Raw genomic sequence first — 21,841 nt, forward strand, 5'->3', positions numbered from 1 at the left:
GGGCAGATTATGAGACATAATTCTATCATCAGACATGTGCAAGACAAATCCGTCTCTTGAAATATGTTGCACTCCAAGAAAGAGGAAGATTATGCTTTTAATGTATAGCCAGAATGTCAGATGTGGGTTCAGGTCCAATAAACCCAAAAAGAAAAGCCCATCGTTTCAATCAGAAATGGGGAAAACACTTTCCACCCTTCTGTGCCTTCTTGACTCCATCATCTCTCTCTATCATGATTGTTATCCAACCATTTTAACCCTACCTTCAACTCCTGCTTCTCGATAGTCGTTTTGTCTGCAACCCCATCGGCTCTACTGCCTTCTTTTTTTTTGTTGCCTGCCTTGATTTATTGCTCGAGGTTTTCCGCTCCACTGGGAAACACTGGTGTGTTTGGCCTTGTGAATGAATCTTGAGACTTTCACAGACAATCACAGCTTGCCTTCAAGCTGTTTTTTACCTCGCCTACTGACATGTTTATGCTCAAAAACTGTACTGTGTGTATTTAATACCATTATGGTTATATGTAGATTAATTACATTTATATGCATTGTAGTGAGTTTTTCTTGCAGAGCTTAAACTGTCAAAGATTCTATGTTATGTTTGGGACTGTGACGTTACTGTCTGTGCCGCTGCGTGCCATGTGGTGGCGGCCCACGTGTGTAAAAATCGGAAATATGAGACTGAAAGACTGGTCATGAGCGGCCGGTCAGTCTCATATATCCGATGCCGACACGCATAGTAATAATAATCGATAGTAATAAGCCTATAACGGTATATAGATGGCCGTAGAGCAACAGCTCCTATCTGAAAATGTCAGTCAAAATAAGTTTTCTTGCAAAATGCTATTTTTTTAATTTTGTATCCACCAAATACATAATACAAAATAAAAAAAGGAAAGGAAAAGGAAGAAAAATACACAAAGTGCAGATAGGAGGTTCTGCCCACTTTTTGTGGATCATTTTTCAGATAGGAGGTTTTGCATTTTGGCCATCGATATGTATAATTGAGGATGTCCGGTTTTGAAATGGACTAAATAGAGTTAAGCTTCTTTACTTACTTTTTTGCACAAGAAGTTTATGTTGTTAGAAGAAGTCATTTTTGGATGAGCATTGGAGGGCACTACAGGACTACCAAAATAGTTTTTCTATTATGTTCAACTCGTGCAGTGGCTGTTCAAGTTCATTGAAGAGATTTTTTGTGGCAGAGAAAATTGATTATATTACTTAATGCGATCGAAACAAAATCTGCAAAACAGAGGAGCTGAAGATTTAAAAAGTAAAGATTGATTGAAAAGCTGTAGTCACAACGTATATCTGTATTAGATTAATAATTCAGCTCTCAAACAGCAGCTAAGCCCATTTTAATGTTCTCAGCCATCAGCCCCATCCTTCGTTATCACCCAATTTTAGACTGCATGGTGATGGATGCTAAACGTCAACCCATCGACTGGCCCACTCCAGCACTGTTGATTAATGGGGTCCTTACTATTTTGAGGTCACAGGGGTTTGCCTGAGTGGGTATCACAGTGAATGAATTTGCTCCACAGCACTTGGCTCTACTGTTCTCCTCCATATTCAAATGAAAGTAATGTGTGTGGTGGTTCACCCTCCTGAGTGGTTTTTTTTTAAAGAGTGCTTTTTGATCTAGTTTAAAGCCATAAAGTTTGAAGCACAGGGTCAATTTGTCTTTACTATGGCCTTCATTTTAGCGTTGAGCATCTAAACTCTGCTGACCTTTGAGATTCTTGTTTTCCGCTGCAGCCGAGCTGAATGAATTGAAGCCTCTAACTTAGTTTTTTCTCCCTTTGCTGATTCATCTTCTACACATGCAGCATGTGTATTTATCTATGAATTTGACCTTTGGGTAGGTGGCTGTCCACACCGCAGGGAGCGTGAGTGTGGTGGCTCCAGGGTCTGTTGGCCTGACTGCTCTCTGGGCAGGTAATACCTGTATTTCTGGCATAAAGGCATTAGTTTTCCAAACTCTGTGGGGTTAGTCCAGGACGCAGCTTCAATCCTCTTCCATGTGCGCCTCTTCCAGTGTGACAATGTGTGACAATGAGAGCTCTGTGTGTCTCTGCCACGCCCCGACCTCGGTGAGTCTCTGTCTGGGTGCCTCATTATCCCATCACTGGGCACCATTTATACTTGTTTGTCGGGAGTAAGAGTGGAGGTAGAAGTGGAGCCCTAAGGTCCAAGTATTGACCCTTCACTGGCTGGTGAAAGTAGATTTTCTACAATGTTGATCGATGGAGAGAGTCGCTAAGAAGTGGGGCGCTACTGCACTGTGGACACTTTCAACTGTGGAATAGGATCAATGAGTTTGCAAATGACACAGATCAATACCTGAGTGATTGCTTTGGATAATATCCTCTACCATAACAGGGATAATAGGAGCGTGTGTGTGTGTGTGTGAGATATTACAATTAAAGTAGTGAGGAATCTGAGGATTAATCATTGTGCCAGTCGTGTCCGAAAGGGCCCTTTTATCTTGCTGTCACATCAGTCTTAATTGGCAACAGGGTTTCTTGATCCTAATTCCATTGCATTCGGGTAATGAAAGAACAATATAATTTATCAAAAAGCATGTATTGATACACAGTGAGACAGTAGCCAGGTTTCCATCCAAATGAATCGCAAAAATTAACAAAATGTAGTGAAAATCTGCAAAAAACTATGTGAAAGAAATCTTGTTTCGATCCATTCTACCATTAGTTATTATGAGGTGGTTTATTGAGATAAGCAGTAGTTGGCGTCAATTCTCAAATAAAAAACAACAACTATTATAGCATAAAAGAAGAGGGCACAATAAGATGATTTAATTAAAAAAGTTGAACCTCAAAAGGTGAAATATAATGTAGAAAACTCCTGTTTCATGTAATAATGCGAGGAGGGACAGATCTGTGTGGAGCAATGAGGAAAATTCAGATTGCTAAATCTGTTTACATTTATAGATACACCGACTTTTAAACCTCGGTCAAGCATACCAACTTTCTTTTGTAGCAGTGTTACAATTTCGGATATTACCACTCTAGTGTTTTTGACAACGTGACATTCAGCAACCGGTGCGGCTCTTTACATGAGTGCCTACACAAGATAATTACATCAGTTTCAGCATGTTGCCAAACACTGTTCCAAGATGCTGCCCATCAAGTACCTAACATCTCTGTTCCAATCCAGCACATGACTGTGCATGAAATATTCACAGTGATTTGGAGTTGCCAAGTTACCAGATGTGTTCTGTTTAGACCCCAGATGTAAAAGTGTGTCTCTTTAAAGTGTCTGTAAACAACTTCGCATCACATGTTAGTCCAATAGTCAACATTACAGTAAAGTGATCAAACACTGAGTTTGTCAAATGAAGAGCTATTTTGATCATTTATTGTGTAAGTCGTCTATTAAGCAAACATACAAAACATTTGCAGGCTCTAGCTTCTCAAATGGCATCTTCACATTTCATGGACTAAACAATTAATTGAACAAATATGAACATTATCATTAATAACAGTTTGAGAGAACTATTACCGAGTGTATTCTTCTGGTGTTTGCCCAGAAGTTCTAGCAACTGGAGGGGCTAACAGGGTATGACTCCATACATATTATACCTTTTAAATAAAATGCACTCAATCATAATCAGAAAAGTATTGTAGCATGAACAGTGAAAAACCACACAATCAGGGTCTGGCTCATTTGCATTAAGTCAGAATTGTTCACTTCCTCCCCTTCACTTTCCATTACAAGTCCTCCTACAACTCAGTTAAATAGAGTTTTAATTTGCACAGCCTCTTTATGCGCCTCGACATGAGAGAACAGGACATATTAAACTGGAGTGAAGCTGCTTTATGGGTTTGCACACTTGTGGTTGTATCCAGATGTATTTCCCTTCTTTTCTACCGAGCGTGTTAAAGGCCCTTAACTTTTCATCATACACTTATGGCAGTTTTTGCATAATGTTCTCTTTATTGTGTTCAAATGTCGAGTGTGAGATAGCTGTGCGCTGTGGGTGGTCTCTGTGGCTTTAGTAGAACATCAATCCAAAGCAGAGGATTGTGTGCGTGTCCGTAGAAAGGCTCCTCTTGTTTTCTTCTTGCATTTCTTTTTTGTGAGTTGAGCTGTCATTTCTCTGCCCAGCTGTGGAGCTTAACTCCATCTCCAGTGCTGCTGTGAGGGGGAAATATTACAAGGTGATGCACCTTGTCCATCTGTTTTTTGCATTAATTATCTTTTTGGCACTCAATAGGAAATTAGGTGAAATGACGGAGTAATTGTTCATACAATATAACACCCACCATGACAACATTCGGGTAATTATTCAGATATCAAAGGTGTAGCAAAATAAACAACACAGAGCCTTCCACTGCGTTTGAAACTGAATGTCTACAGTTGCAATACATGTCTAGATACTTTATGAACTGGAAGAGAACAAATTGCACAGTGCACACTGTGTCCCTGTGTGTATCTCCCTGAGACATCAGGACATGATGTGATCAGTGATATTTAAACTGCTTAAACTTTCTGTTTGAAGGCAATCTCCGCTGGGCCTTTTTGTCTCAACCTAAAGTACCACTGTAAGATAGTTATCATCTTGTCAGTAAGAGTACAAATAGAAATGTTAAACTTCTTTAAACAGACGTTATTTATACTGCAAACTGAATCGTGAAACTTCTGAAAAATACAAAATTATGAAAATGAACTAATGATTGTGTATTTTCAGCCTATGTAGTTCCAGATGCCTCCTGTTATAGTATTGATAAAGACCTGAACATCAGCCCGTACTGCCTTTTCTGTACAGAGCAAAGCTTCATATATTGGGGACATTAAGTTTAAATAGATAAAGGGGTTCCACGCCTGAAGCCAGCAGAATCTACGCCTCTTGAACCTATCATCACATTTCTTCATGTTTGATGAGGAGGGGGATGTGAGGGCACAAAAGATGCTGACAGGTGCATCTAGCAGCAGGCTGAGTTAGGAAAAAACTGTCTGCATAAAGTACTGTTCATAGAACCACATTAGCGCCCTGTTAATTGCAATCATGTTAATGTGATAACAATATACAACTTCACACTCCTCCTGTATTCTCAGCACTTCCGGGACTGTTCTGTCAATCTATACAAATGTTGGTATCAGTCAGTGTCCTCATAAAGTATTAATGTACACCCCCATAATGTTTGAATTTTTTTCTTTGTTTATGCTCTTATAGTTTGCATAACATTTGGCATCAATAAACTTTAACTTCCAACACATTTAATGTGAATGTTCCAAATCTTGGTTCAAAGGATACTTGTTTCGTCGTGGCTCTGAAAAATAGGTTCAATATTTTGTGACATTATTTTTGTAATATTTAAAAGCTGAACAGCAAAGCGAGAGGGGTTTACACTCTACAAATGAAAGGATACTTCTGACGCAAGCTTCCAGCCGTCATCTTAAACTCTTGCGTGAAATTTGCAGTCTCATCAAACCTAATATCCAGTAAACGTCAAACATCATTGCTGTTTAATATATGCTCCGTAACATTACTTGAATCATGTAGTGCTTTAAACATTCATCAGTTGGCCAAAAACAACGCTATGCCACAACAATTATAAAGTTGCTCCTTAACTGCTGGTTATAAGCAACTGTTTGCTAACAAGTTTGACACAACAGCTTATTTAACAACAAAACATAACTGAGAAATATGTACACTGACTCTGTTTAGGTTGACCAGCTCTGTGCACAGTGGCAGTTTGTGCTTGCTACAAGAGCCTCCTAGCCACATTCAAAAGTAAGCTTATATTTTACACTGTTAAGCTGAATTCTAGAAACACATAAAGTTTGTGACACCCTCAGTGATGGAAGCAAATTAATCTTATTATCACAACCCAACTCTCCCTGTAGTCTTTCAGAACATGTCAATGGAGGTAAACTCTGCCGAGCAGCGTTACTGAGCACATTGGCAAGTATCACAGATGTAATGGAAGTAGCAACCCTGTGCTTAAATACTCTCAAAATGACACGTGTGTATGGGGTCAGATCAGTTTCAATAATTGCAAATGCACACATAGAGACTTACAAATGCAAACACAAAGATTTACAAATGCGCACAGAACAATTTACAAATATGTTCGATTTACAAATGCACACAGAGAGATTTACAAATGCTCACAGAACAATTTACAAATATTTTCGATTTACAAATGGACACAGGGAGATTTACAAATGCAAACACAAAGATTTACAAATGCGCACAGAACAATTTACAAATATGTTTGATTTACAAATGCACACAGAAGGATTTACTAATAAATTAGACTCACAAATGCACGCAGAACGACGTGTCTGTGTTTATTTATTTGTCAATCGCACTGCATTTGTTTGTGGATTGCTTCACATGTGTGTGTGGATTTATGAGACTCCCCTGCCGTGGTTCAGACTGTGTGCACATAAAAGAATACACTTAAATGACGTGGAGAGGAAGTTCTCTGTTTACAAAGTAGGAGATGAGCAAATATAAATTAAAATCTTGGCAATCAACAAGATGCCTGTTATATCCTTTCCTCAGACTAAACATAAACAACAGTGCAGTCCCGCCTCAAAATAGGATGTCATTTAAAATATGAATTATTCAAGTGTGTGTGTGTGTGTGCGTGTGTGTGTCTGTCTGTGTTTGTGTCGGTTATGCCTAATACAACCGTATGAAGATCATTGTGCAATGCTTTCTGTTATGTGAATGCACAGTGCACCAACAGATCCGACTCGCATTATTTCCACAGTGCTGGCTGTTGCCTGTCTTATCGAAACGTTGATATTCTTCTAAACACTGTGCACAGCAGAAAGCTTCACAACAAACAAACCCACAGGACTCTTCCGAAACACCTCACTGTATCAATAGTAGGATGTCGTGAAAATCCTTGCTCTGAGTCCCTCTTTGAGCCCACTTTGCAAGTTCATTTGCACTTGACTAATCTCCCAAACACATTCTGCTTGTTCTGCTTTCTCTTTCAATGCCTCTTGCAGACTAAGATGCATAACATCAGGGTAATATGTAAGGAGAAACACAATACCCCCCCCCACCCAACAGCTTGACAAAATACAAAGTGCATTCCTGGCTTCATCATTTCATAGAGCCAGGTGTATTATGGAAATTGTCCTATTTGAGCTTTACAGTCACACTCATTTCTCCAGCTCACCGTCAGCACTGTGGCTTATAACACGGCTGATGCACAGAAAATATGCACATACATGCTGTCTTGCAGGTTTAGTGTGTTTGTACTTAATGTGTGTGACTTCTGAAAGAGTGTAAATACATAGATTGTTATCACTTGTTTAAATACTGCTATTACATTCTAACAGTGTTTGACTGGCCTCTTAAATCCAGTCCTCCACCATGTAAGCCTCTGAAATATGCTGAGTACACTGAGAGAGCCTGCTGCTGTTTAAAGAGACCAACACTTTGTCAGACCGCATGCAAAGAATGCTTTGAGAGATGAAATGCATGACAGTCATCATAAAATGATGACATTTTACTCTTAGGACCCAGTGAAGACTTCTGATGGCCATGTTGCTTAATTGTAAAGAGAAAACACGTTATCTTCGAGATCATTTTGTTTAACTACTTGTATTTTTGAGGTAATTAACAGCATTTGAAAGCATGCAAGTACGCTGACCCCCTCACCAGGTGTTAATCTCTGACCTTTATCTAATGGATTTGTTTAAGACAAACTCTGTGTTCCTTACAGTAGTACATGCTCATTTTAAGTAGTTTTTAATTACGCAAAACTATATTTGTTACGTTTCAGCACAATTCTATTATTGGATTAGATGATGAATACACAACTGCTAATATTGTGCAGTTATAATGTTTATACCATGTTCAGCATCTTAGCATTTGCTAAATATTGCTAAATAGCAATACACACAAAGTACAGCTGCGAATGTCAGTTTTGATGGTATTTGGTCATAAACCAAAGTATTGGACAAATTGTAATTTCAACCTGATGGGGTTAGATGAAATGTCGAGGGATCTCCAAAGTGATTACAATTCATCCTGAGGGGGGCTTGAATGTTTGAAGCAAATGTCATGATATTGATATTATATTGTTGAGACATTTCACTTAAAACCACAAATGTCAACCTCAGCATTAGAAAAAAAAGATCAGAGGATTTCTAACATTGCACATCAAATCTCATTGGGGTTTGAACTGATCCACGGATCTGAGAACCTTTGAGGCATTATTCACTATAGTTTTATTCAGTCAACGAGTCAAACCATTAAAGGTGTTCTCCAGCAATGTAGTATTGCACCTAAATACAATTGGGGGAGTTGTCATAATGTTGCAGCAGAGGCCAATATATCCTAAATTAATAGTCACTAGTATGGGACTAAAAAACATGCATACAACTGTTATCACTGGCTAAGTAGTACTAACCATTGTTATTCTAAAATATGTATAATTGTGTGTAGTTTAAGGGCAGAGAAAAGGTATGGCATGCAGGAAAGGGCTACAGGTCAGATTGGAATGTTGGGATGTAATAATGTGGTTTGAATGTGGGTTGATATGAATGCCTTCATATCAACCTAAATAAAATACCACAAAGGAGTACTGTAAAACCAAAACTTAATGATGAATCAACAACCAGCAGAGAATTTGGTTTCAGGACCTTGGACAGCATCGGCCTACATGTCATGTAAGTTAAATCTTCTAAGACACCCAATCAGATTTGTTTTTGTAGCATTATTAAAATATTAGTGCTCTGTGACCCAATTAACACCCAACGTTTGATGACTGTCATAGTTGTGGTTCCTTACATGTTACACTCTTTCTGTTGGTCTAGAGTTGTATACCTTTCTCAAACATGGGGCAGATTGAGAAACTGGAAACAACTTTAAATATTCCAATGTGAAATAATATTCATAAATAGAGGCTTTTTTTTAACCCTGACCCGCTTCTCGACACCCCTCTGGCCCTGCCTCTGTACACAGTTACCATATATCGTTTTTTTTATCCACCAATCAAATTTGAAATGATGCCGTGTGAGGACATTAGTCTTAAAACTACAACCCATTTTACCAAAAACAAAATTAAAATATATGTTTTATTTCCCAAAAGCCGAACCAGGGGCAACGTCTGCAAAATAGCTATGGCTAGAAGTCCTACATACATTGCATCAATGGCACTTTATTGAAATGTTACAATGCCAACAGGCAGGATTTGGATTATGTAATTCAGAGCAGCATTTACCCCCCCCCCCCCCCCCCCCCATTCAGCAGTTCTGTTTCAAAGTGAGTGGAGGAGGGTGAAGGATGCATTTGAAAGGGGTAATTAGATGAGTAGGTGGAAGGGCCGATGTCTCCACGGTGCGTGTGTGGTGTGTGTGTGTGGTGCGTGTGCATGTGTGGTGTGTGTGTGTGTGTGTGGTGTGTGTGTGTGTGTTGTAAACAGCTTAATTTTCAGCCGTGGCTGTTTGGAAGGTTAAGAGCGATCACTCTGCAGCGAGACACTCCAGATTAATTCTGCCGCCTAAGAGCGCAGGGAATGATGACACACAAGGCCGGCTGAGAACACTAGTTTGTGGGATTAATTAGTGAACTTTGTTGAGAGCTTAATAATGCAGCCAGGGAGCTTTTCAGTTATTCTCTACCCTCTTTTAAAGGAAATATATTCAAAATTGAAATACGAGTTTGGCTATGGATTGTCACTCTGTAATTACAAGGCCTGACAACCTTGTAAGTGCGAGAGGCGTAGGTGTGCCAGTTACAAGGAACTTGATGTTCAGATGACAGCCCCACAATGCTTGTCACTAGAGGTTTTCCTCCAAACAAAATCACATTATTCAAATCATGAAAATGTCAAGAGAGCAAACCTCAAGCTTTTGATACTTAACGCTTTTGCTTCACTCCGAACCTTCAGTAGCTCTCAGCCATATGACGGAGCAAGAGGAGATCGCATGGGTTGAGAGATAATGACATAAGCATCCACATGGCTGTGGACAATGTGGACTCCATTTAGCCTCTCTGGATGTCAAAGAGTGACTGGGGTCAGAGTCCTGTACTGTAAGCTATGGGACACTGACCTCTCGGCACAGGCACCTTTCAAACACTGGAAATGAAATCCAGATGTTCAAGTTTGAAAGAATTCCTTTCAACTTTGAATTTCTTTAATGTTGTAAATTGAAACAAAACAAAACAAAAAAAAACGCAACCAATTGGTTATGTTTAGTAAACAATCATGGTTTGGCAAAAAATAAGTACATTTGTTACGTTAAGTTACGGATGTGAATTAAAATATCAAAATAAGTATATCGTGACACCAGTTCCCTGAGATTGAAGTTTTTAAGTGAAGGTTTTTCACATATTTAGATGCATAATGGTTTGAGATCAGCGAATGGTGTGCAGTTTGAATTGTTAATGTGTAATTGTACAAACATAAAGCAGGACATAACTTTAAAAAAGCTGTGTCTGCTCTCTAAAAGACTGCACAAAGCATGTCAACCGGTCTTTCTCCAGCAGGCTTAAGAGGAGATCTCAGATGATAAAACACAGATGTGCTCTCACTGTTTAGCATCAAGAGCCACCGTAACTCTAAACCCAATGCTGCTATTTCAGACAATGACGTGTTTTTGCAGGATCTATGTGATGGAAAAAAACATGTTATGGTTTTGAAGATGGCAGGCTACCGTTTCCTGGCGGAGGGACGACATTCGGAGTGTGGAAATGGTCGGATTCTGCTTGTTTTCCAATAGCCGTTGTTTCTTGCAAATCGTGTTACGCAAACAAGCATGATTAACTTGATATCTCAGGAAATTGAATAATAATCAGCCTCATGGTTCACTACACAGAGAAAATAGTTTCTGTGATTGTGCTGCCAGGTTGTTCAAGTTCTGCTCTTCCTTCAGTGCCAGAATGGGTTCAAGAGTTTGCCACATAGGAAAATACAGTGGACGATTCCACTTTAGTGCACTTTTTTATGATCAACAACATATTTATGACCACTGAAAATTCTGTTATGGAATTTGAGATTTGATCTGCTGGTCGGTTTGGTTGTTTCAAAGACCGGACCATTTGTTATGGTTTGTCTCTGACCCCAAGCGCACGACAACAGGAAGGTTTAGTTCTTGCCGAACACACGGCGTAGTTTATTGAGCACAACAAGTCGCTGGGAAAAGAAACACAAAAAAACTCAAAGTGTCCCCTTAGTCCACGGGTGATCGAACATCAAACCCAAAAAAATCCAAGAAAATACTCCACACAAAAAAAAGTCAGCAAAGACACGAGGGAAAGTTCAGTGAAGACACAGGGAGGAAAGTCCACCGACATCATGGCACGAACTCGCAACGTCAGCACAGACAGTCCTGATCTTTATCCCCCCATTGATGTCATCCTGAGAGATTCCAATGTTGTGCATATGTTGTATTTACAATTCTTACCTTTCGTCTTTCTGTTGCTCTGTTCAGGTTCGTCTTGGTCTTCAACTGCCTGGTCCTCTCTGTGTTTTCAACCATCCCAGTTCATCAGGACTTCTCCTCCTATTGTCTCCTCATTCTGGTAAGAAGCTGGACAACCAGCAGCCAAAAGCTGAAGGCTGATTTTGCTGAAGCGTGCACTGTTACACCCTGCAAAACCTCACAAATCCGGGTGAAATACCGAGTTTTTAGGGAGGCCCAATCAAGGAGACACATGCTTTTGTGATTTAACAGTTTATAGGAGCGATGTTAAATCTGAATTTTGAGAGCAAACCTAGACTTCTAGGTCAGTGCCTCCTTTGTTTAAGTGTCTGCCCTCAAACTGGACATTTTAAGTGCTAATAACACTGAGTGTAGTTCAAAGGAACCCTCAGAAAGACAATCAGACGGAACAAGCTACTAGAGGGCACAAGAGCAAAGATGCTTTTGAAAGGACTTAAAAGCCTCCTACTGAAAGGAGAGGTCTCTTTTTGTATTCAGTCGGCCATTTACTGCACAGGATTGCACCTGAAGCAGTAGCTACCCTTTGACACATTATACAGTTGTAATCTAATAGGAGCTCAGTGAGTGTGCATTAACCAACAACCTGTTGCAGTCATTATCAGACACAATACTTTGTCAACCTGGCGTCTATTTTAATGATAAAAACATTGCATTAATGATATGTACAATAATGTTTCATGATGTATTTGTAATATACATGACAAGCACTTTAATGCCTGGAAAACCATTTGAGTATATTTTGTTACCACCATCAACACACTGGCAAAACAACTATTATTTCTGTGTCTTTGTACAGGAGTTTGTTATGATTGTAGTGTTTGGGTTGGAGTACATCGTCCGTATCTGGTCGTCAGGATGCTGCTGTCGCTACAGAGGATGGCCGGGACGACTCCGCTTTGCCAGGAAGCCTTTCTGCATCATAGGTGAGTTGTTTTCTTGAGCCTATTTTGATAATCTCATCCACCTAATCTTTTCCAGTCAAAGCGGCATTTCCTCTCCTTCACTGCTTCTTCAACTTTCAGTTGCCTTTTACTTGCCCTCTATTGGACCTCAGTTGTGCTCTTTGCGAATGCACTCGGATGTTGGACGTGAGCACTGTTCCACTGCACGCTATTGACCATAGTTTGCTCGTGTCATTTACAGTTGTGGTCAGAGCTCATAAGAGCAGAGAGCATTTACGTAAGGAGGTTGCATGAACTGACTTTTATTCTTTCCACTGTTTAAACATGAATTTCTCGGCTCCTTCTTGGAAACTACACTCGGGAGCTTGCAGGAGGGGGACCATGGCTTAGAGGCAGGGTGCCTCTATAGTCACACGTTTTAGTTTGCTGTAGTTTGCCAGCACTGAGGGAATATGAGCAAAAACAACGGGACGAAAATAAAATAAGAGAGGCAGCGCGTGAGAGAGAGCATGAACAATTGAGAGAGACAATGGGATAAAGTGAGGAATGAGTTGAACTCAAAAGACCTGAGTAGTACGGGATGTGGTAGGAGAGGACATGATGATCAGTTTGTGGCTTTAGCTTTAGCTTTCTCTGTGTTCTTGCTTCCTTACAGAGAGAAACCTTGTGACTGTTTATTAGTTAGTTAGTATATACAGTATATATATATATATATATATATATATATATATATATATATATATATATTTATATTTATATATGTACCTTTCACACATTGTGATGTAATCAAAGTCGACATGCACACAAGAAGGCGATTATGAGAGTTTTGTATTTTTACATACAAAAACAATACTTGGTTAAGCAAGTTTAGATGTTTTCTGGACATTTTTAAAGATCAAATATCTGGGTAAATTATGTGATCACGATTAAGTACCTGCTCCTATGAGTCTTTTAATTGTATTTTCTTCTCCTGAGTATAAGCATGTGTAATCTATTTATATAACTTTATCCTGGATGGAATCACTGTCGTTTCCCAGTAGTTAAGGTGATACAAATATTAAGCTTCACAAAATCGTAGGTAAATCACTGTTGGAGTCCATGCTTAAATGTAGTGAACTCAGTGGACTTGAATTGCACAAGTGTTTATCAGGAAATATTAAGAAAATGCGCAAAATTAACAAATGTCTCAAATACAAATTGCAGGAAAAGAGCTTTAATCATACTTTAATGAAATAACACACTACATTAAAGGAAGCTATAAGCTAGAATATGATTTTCATTCAGTTAAATATACTATGACATTTAGATTTCAATGTATGATCATGATGTCAGAAGTAAGTTATATCTTTTCTGCACTGCAGACATCATAGTGCTGATTGCGTCGGTGGCGGTGGTCTCGGTGGGTAGCCAGGGCAACATATTTGCCACCTCGGTGCTGCGCAGCCTGCGTTTCCTGCAGATCCTACGCATGGCGCGAATGGACCGCAGAGGAGGCACCTGGAAGCTGCTGGGCTCTGTGGTTTACGCACACAGCAAGGTGAGCTGCCACAGAGGAATGGCCAATACACACACACACACGCACACACGCACACACACACACACACACACACACACACACACACACACACACACACACACACACACACACACACACACACACACACACACACACACACACACACACACACACACACACACACACACACACACACACACACACACACACACACACACACACACACACACACACACACGCACGCACGTTGTTGTTGCTCGACACTGATCAAAATCTCTGGGAACTTTGTGTGCTCCAGTGTACTGTATATATACTAAAGTATGTTTACAAATATGATATAGAAATTGTGTTATTGTATTTTAAGTAGACACATTAATAGGTACCTACACCTAAAGAAACCAATGCATTCCAATAGCACATCCCTGTAATACATCCTACCTTGGTGAAGCCCAATACTGTGTATTAAGGTGTTGATTAAACTCTGGACATTTTTACAGTCAGAGTTAGTGGTGATATACATGTAAGGCATAGTGTGTAGTTATAGTGAAAGATATATAATGTATATATACATTAGAGTATATCCATTTTGACTGTTCTTACCCAATCAGATCCATTGTATGAAAACATTCATATAGTATTCAATTAAACTGTTAACATTTAATTACCGATATTTAATATAAAACGGTACTGAAGAGTTTTAGAACTTGAAGTATTAGACTCAATATTAGTATTGAAATATTCAGAGTGCTTAAACATTTACTTTATATTTAATTTTCCTTATGGCCAGACTTGGCCAGATGCATGTTTAATTTCCTTTATCCTTCCTTACTTTCAAAGGATGTATTTCTTGTCAAACTGTAAAAATACCTAAATAAAATACTAAGTATCTTAATATTCAGAGATCTCTGACTTACTCTTTTCAGGCATTTCTTGCCTTTCTTACCGTGACTCACCTTCATCTCTCCACCTTGATCAACCCACACAAATTCAACAACTTCTTTACACAGTGCTTCTCTCTTAGATCAGTATGACTACCATAGACGCAGAAGCCAGGACAGGTCAATGCTGTGGACATAGTTATTTTTAACTTGCAACAAAGCTGCACATTCAAATCAAACTCAGCATCACATTTTAAGTGAAAGGTTCACACAATGTAAGACTGTGGATGTAGGATGTGTTTTATAAGGGCTTTTCAGAAAGAGTTGTTGGTGGTTGCCTCTGTAGTGATTTGTGCATTGTGAGTGAAAATATTACCCCAAAACAACCAATTATGCAGCCTATTGCAGGTAGTTTTTTGATAACAGCAACGGGTCAAATTAATTGACATAAAGGCGGCGGCTGAGGTGGCATTTGGTGCATTTTCAGCTTGCAATGCATTGGAGAGGCAGTGGCTCGCAATCAACATCAGCTCGAGCAGAAAACAGTACCAAAAGCAAACGAGCTGGTCATTTACAGTGAATGTTATGTTAAAGACCGTCTACTGGTGGTCAGGCTAGAGTTCTGCAAACTGAGACGCAGACCCCTGACAACATCACCTAACTATACATCAAGGAATCTCTGTCAGTCAGTCTGTCCCCAAAAACTGCTCATCTGAGCTAGTGCTACCCTGATAAACTTAACAACATATGTTAAAAATGTAATGTACCTGCACACTCGTGCACTTTTATATTTGTGTTTCTGCGAAAGAGACTACCTGGGTGTTTCAAAATAATCTGCAGTGATTGCTTCCGATTTAAAACACAGATTCAATAGAAGGTCATAACTTTCGCTACCCGATCATTACATAGAAAGTGTTGTCCTCCAAATTCAAAGAAAGGTGGATTTAGGTTGATCAGCTGTTCATATGCAAAGTGATTTTGCGTTAATAAAATCAGTTTTGACCTCTGCCTGCAGGAACTGGTAACCGCCTGGTACATCGGCTTCTTGGTTCTCATCTTCTCTTCGTTCCTCGTCTATCTTGTGGAGAACAAGTTCAACAAGGAGTTTGCTACCTATGCTGATGCTTTGTGGTGGGGCACGGTGAGTTTGGAGGAATATCTGTTGCTCTTCCTGGCAGGATTTAGTAAAATCGTATTATTTATGAAGCATGCCACACAGCGTTACACAAAGAAATGTAGTTGTAAATCATTTTCTACACAGGATAAACTTGACAAACAAACAAAAACACTGTGGTGCATTCCTGTGCATGTGTGGGAGGAATGAAAACGACAGCATCATATCAACTCTGAGCAATACGACATCTTAAAAGTACAATATGGAAATGAAGATTTAACAGCTGTTTAGTTCAATTCCACTTTCAATATATGTCACTATCTCTTGAATTTCTAGAAAAACAATGAGTTCACAGCCACAGTTTGGTTTCTTGTGCAACAGGAGATTTCAAAGTTACACTTCTTACTAATCAGCACTGTTACCTGTTCACATGAATACGTCCTGCATTGGACGGTAATATTTTTGTCCTATTCGATTTGTCATTACCTTGAGCATTGACAGCTCCTCTATAAACATTAGCCTCGCATGGCTCCATTAACCACCATTTTCATACCGGCTTCAAAAATCATAACAATACCGAAAGGTTGCGGCCGCCTTTGTCATGCAAAGCAATAAGAGCCTGAATGAAAGATAATCCAGACTGATTAGTCTACCAAAGCAGAGCAACAGATAGATAGATCGATGGTTAGAAAGACAGATAGATAAAACAGACAGTACTGAAGCCAAGCAAGGAGTTTTGTAGTGCACATTTCATGCCACAGCCAGGTTTATTTGCTCCTGTAATTAAATAGTGAATACACTGCATTAAATGACCCATTTCAGGCTCCTGCTGAATACATTTAAATGTCTCTCTTTATATTTAGGTACCCCCATTAAAAATAATAATTTTCACATTTAACTTCTTTTATTAAAACTAATTCATCATTTTTTTTACGTACTTTTATCCAGACATTTGAATCCTCTCTTTTGTTCAGTGCAGTTAGTCAAAGGTGTAAATATTATATAACTACTCTCTCATTGTGTCTTCACAGACCATCTCTATAGTACAGTAGGTCTTCACACACAAATGACATGCAGCAAGAACACAAAAACAGTGCTTCAAAATACATTTCTAGGCAAAATCTACATTTCAGCCACAGGCTTTCATCATTGTTCATCAAGGCCATACTGGACCGACTCGCTCCCATGAATCCTCCTCAAACCACTCGGACTGCGCTGCCTGAAGGAATCATTTCAAATCAGGCCTCTGTGTGGCAAGCTTATGCAGTATGCAAAAGAGAAAGCATGCAAATATATGTTGCAGTTCGAACATCAGACCAAGACGCGTAAAGTTAGTTAGACTAATTATAAATAATTTGTGTAACTTAAAAGAATGTTGACACACCAAGTTCATCACTCTGAGATAAATTCTGTGTAACCAGCAGATGCATTTTCATTTAAGTCTGCTACTCTCCCACCACCTCAATAATATGGCACTGGAATTCAATTAATTAAATGTTAATAATACATCTAATGTTAATAATTAATAATGTACTAATGCTTTATAGATACTTGACAACATTAACAATAATACATCTAATGTTAATAATTAATAATGTACTAATGCTTTATAGATACTTGACAACTAATGCTTTATAGATACTTGACAACATTAAGTATGATTACCAACAAAAGGGTTTTAATAACAACCTGATAACCCATACATTGTTCTTATTAATGATTTATAATTGATCTATACAACACTGACAAACACGTTATTAATCATTATTTAGTTACAGCTAATAAAATCTTGATAACAGGTGTCTAATTATAAAAAAGTACAAAAAGCAGCATGTCTTTTATAAAACAACCTCCTGTCAACTGTTTTATGGGAACTTGTTTTCTGAGATGATGTGTAAAGCTTATACTTGCCCTTGTTTTTCCTCTCATCTGTGTACATTGCCAGAGCCTCAATATGATCATTCAGGACCTGAAAATAAATCATATGTTTTCACAGATCACCCTGACAACCATTGGTTATGGGGACAAGACACCAAAGACGTGGACAGGACGGATGTTGTCTGCTGGGTTTGCCCTCTTGGGAATCTCTTTCTTCGCCTTGCCAGCTGTAAGTCTTCAAATAAACCCTTTCTTTTTTGTGTGAGAGAGGATGCACATTTTCAGTTTCAGTGCTATTTTGACAGATCAGTTTATGTTTAACGGGCAGAAAGTGATTTACACAGCAAGATATTATTTGATTGCAGGCCTTTGAGGTTTACCAAAAATAAATGACCGGGTCATTTTTCATGCAGCCACAATAGATGTTCTCATCAGTATTGCCGTTCATGAGCAGATCAGTGTAACTTGACAGTCTTTGGTGTGTATTTCATCAGTATTCATTCAGTATTTAATCCTATTAATATCATAACAGGGTATTCTGGGCTCGGGCTTTGCCCTGAAGGTTCAGGAGCAGCACAGACAGAAGCACTTTGAGAAAAGGAGAAACCCAGCCGCCTACCTCATCCAGGTAAAGCAGAGAGCCTGCTCTCTTTCTGTTTCTCTGACAAACATATTGTTTTAAAGGCTGTTATAATGAGAATCCTGACAACAACCAATAAAAAACCCACGTCTTGGAGCTTCACTTTGTGTAGCTGCCCTGAGCCCCATTATCCTCCCTTGGCAGTAAACACTCTCATCTCTCCGAGTGTTTTTGCCCTTTCCAGACGGTGTTGAAGCCCATTCTTGCCATCCCTCTCTGGGTGCTTCACACATTTCCTTCTTCTCCAGCCTGATCTTCACACATGCCTTTTGTTTTGATCCTGACTTTTATTGGTGCTGACCTCACATTGTCCTTCTCATTTATTTCTCTGTGCGCTTCCTTATTTTCCTCTCTCATCTACTGTCCTCCTACATGCTTCATCATTTTCTTCTTCTTTGGTCCCCCCCCCACCCCCAACCCACCTATCTCTCCAATCTCATGTTCCCATCTCCCCCTTTTCCTGTACTCCACCTCTTCATCCTGTCCGTCCCCATGTTGTACCTGGCTGCGTGGCGTTATTACACCACCGACGGCACCAGGCCCTACCTAGACGCCACTTGGCGCCACTATGAGCCTCCTGCCTTCCCACAGGCATGTATCCATGCCTGACCTCCGCCCATCCACGGACGTGTGACGCACCTGTTTTTTAGTTTTCACTAATCACTAATTTGTGTTTGTTTTCTATTCTCCTCATCCTCTTCTTCCTCTTAATCCTAAATCCCTCCTCTGCCTTGTTTTTGTTGTATTTATTTGCTTCTTTATCCTTCCCATGTATCTTTTTTTTGTTTTATTCTTATCTTATGGTGTTTGTATTCCGCATGCAGTGTGTTTGGCGTAGTTATGCAGCTGATGAGAACTCGGTTTCCATTGCAACCTGGAAGCCTCACTTGAAGGCGTTGCATACCTGCAGCCCCACAAAGTAGGTACAACTATGGCAACTGGTGTCTGTGCCACTCAAGCCATCTTTTCTTATACTTAAGTTCTGTCCATTTTAAGTTATCTTTTTAAAACAATTCAAGTGTTTTCACTTTGTTTTGTAAAATGTATCTGTGTTGCCCTGTTTATTTATGCGTTGCTTTTCTAATTTTCTTTTCTTATGAGAAATTGGTTCACAGTCAAAATAAACTGATCATTTCCAGGCTCCAGTAATCTCATCTTGCTTGAATTAACAAAAAACGCTGACTTCCAAGACATCTCTGAGCAACCATTAATTATTGCTGCTATTATATAGATTACAATTGTATCCATCCACAACATTTGCACTGAGTCAGGCTCTTTGTATTTAAATAAAGTCAGTTAGCGCTCAATGGGACATCGAGGGTCTGAGGAAGTGATTTTAGCATTATCTCAGTATCTTTTTTGGATACCAATTGTGGCCTAAATGAAACCACTTTTTTGAATCTGCAGCACTTACGTCTCTTTAAATTGAGCACTGATTTTCTGAGTAATTTAGAGGTACATTCAAAGAGACTCAAAAATCACATGGCATATAGTGGCATATTTGCCTCTATATATATATATATATATATATATATATATATATATATATATATACAATGGAAATTTGTTAGCTAGGCCGTTAACAAACGTTTGTGACAAAGATGCTAGCTAACTGTGCACTCGCGGCTAACTGGGAGAGTTCCTTCATGGGATATTGAACATTTTCCAACCACTATTTTATAAATTGAACAGTTGGAAAAAAAATACTAATTAAGCAGTCATTTCTGTTTGTTTCCTATCCACGTGTGTCCGCACATCACAATGACATTCCTCAGAAACACATTTATGGAGCCTGGAAATATTGTGAATACCATCTGCAAGACATAACAGTATATCAAGTTATTCAAAAGAGCTGCTTAAAGTGATTACTGTTAGTGAACAGTTCTTCAGTCACCATCTCTTGTTGCAAGCGCCCCCTTAGTCTTGATAGTCTGCATGTTTGGAGTGAGCCTGCTGTTTGTTGAGGGTTATTTTGCCTGGAATGCTTTTTATTGATTGATGTGTTGCTACCATCAAATCTTCTGCAGCAGTCGTAAATGAAAATATATTTCTACTGTGCTGATGTAATGGACCATACCAGTGTTTTTTTAGGTTTTCAGCTCCTGCACTACAAATCATGTATACCTACAGTCTTTTATTGCAGGCATTAACATTGTTTTTCTTTCTTATGGTATCCATTAATTTCCATAATTTCTGTATACTCTGGCACTAATCTACTTATTACAATATTGCTACTTTGACAAAAACTCTTTAATATCTTGATATTCACTGTAACATTATGTTATCAATTTTCAAGAGTCTGCTTATTGATTTGTATATTGTTCAAAGACAAAAGGGGAAAATGCATTGAAATGTCTAAAACTCAGCACGCTGTTATTTTAACATGCTGAACTGTAATTTAAAGTATTTGTGATTTGTAATAAATCAGCTAAAATATGCAAAAGCACTGGTATGGTCCTTTAAGCACAATTGACACTGAAGTATTTTGAAAAGATTCTTTCTAATATTTCTTTTCTTCTTGTTCTCATATTCAAGGAAGGAGCAGGGAGAGTCAACCACAAGGTGTGTAACTGTAACAGATGTATAAAGGGCAGGGAAGAAGTCCACTCAGGTGGTCTCTTTTGTAGTGTTTATTTGCTGCAGAAGACAATGACACATCAGATTGTCCTTTCTTTTCTCTGAGCAACATCAAACCGTTATCTCGAAGACAGGACTTCATTAAATGTAAATATCAATTATCAAAAACATGACTCATGACATACAATGTGAAAACAGCGACCCCTAGTGGACAAAATAAATAACTGCGTGAGTTAGAGTGACTCAGCAGACTCAGCGAAAATTATAACATTAAACAAAGGTAAAAACACATACCTGCAGAAGACAATGACACATCAGATTGTCCTCTCTTTTCCTAAACAAGCAAAACAGAAATTATACGAGTAAAACACACAACAGGGCGCCGGAAGTAGCAAACGCAAATGGCGCCAAACAGCCTCAAAACTACACTTCAAACATCTGAATGACACGCAACAGGTGGACACCGTGATCGTATCATCGACCATTACCGTATGCAACATAAACGGTAATTGTTCTAAAGAATGTAACAATACAATGCAACATCACTTTCCCCCACAACTTACTCTGAGCAACATCAAACCGTTATGAGGGAAAGACGGGGCTACGGAAACTCATGAGGCACAAAAGGGGCGAAACTCAGTTTCCACAGGAAACCGATTTTAGAAATAACGCTAAATAAAAATAACTCATTAAAATAAAATTCACACACACTCAACAGGATTGTTGAATAATAAACAAAAATAAAATATAATACATTGAAAATAAGAAATAACAAAGTGTATTTCGAACTGTTTCACTGAACAAGCTCTGTCTTCCACTAGGTTGGATAAGGCTGGATATTAACTTTTTTGAGACTGACTATCAAACACAAAAAGGTTGAATTTCTAGCTAGTT

General features: G+C 38.9%; 1 protein-coding gene across 6 annotated transcripts in view; it reads left to right on the forward strand.

Annotated features, from left to right (window-relative positions):
- Window positions 1-21,841, forward strand: part of kcnq5b (potassium voltage-gated channel, KQT-like subfamily, member 5b) — a 95,028-nt gene that overhangs the window by 56,791 nt on the left and 16,396 nt on the right. For 4 of the 6 annotated variants that reach the window (XM_034541405.1, XM_034541432.1, XM_034541415.1 and 1 more), the window contains exons 2-9: window positions 11,431-11,521; window positions 12,239-12,365; window positions 13,706-13,881; window positions 15,754-15,879; window positions 17,849-17,959; window positions 18,263-18,358; window positions 19,195-19,289; window positions 20,906-20,932. In XM_034541405.1, coding sequence (XP_034397296.1) covers window positions 11,431-11,521; window positions 12,239-12,365; window positions 13,706-13,881; window positions 15,754-15,879; window positions 17,849-17,959; window positions 18,263-18,358; window positions 19,195-19,289; window positions 20,906-20,932 — 849 coding nt within the window. The remainder of the gene's footprint in view (window positions 1-11,430; window positions 11,522-12,238; window positions 12,366-13,705; window positions 13,882-15,753; window positions 15,880-17,848; window positions 17,960-18,262; window positions 18,359-19,194; window positions 19,290-20,905; window positions 20,933-21,841) is intronic. The other 2 variants (XM_034541424.1, XM_034541448.1) reach the window with 1 other exon arrangement.

The sequence above is a fragment of the Cyclopterus lumpus genome, chromosome 1, assembly GCF_009769545.1.
Source record: "Cyclopterus lumpus isolate fCycLum1 chromosome 1, fCycLum1.pri, whole genome shotgun sequence".
NCBI classification, from domain to species: Eukaryota; Metazoa; Chordata; class Actinopteri; order Perciformes; family Cyclopteridae; genus Cyclopterus; species Cyclopterus lumpus.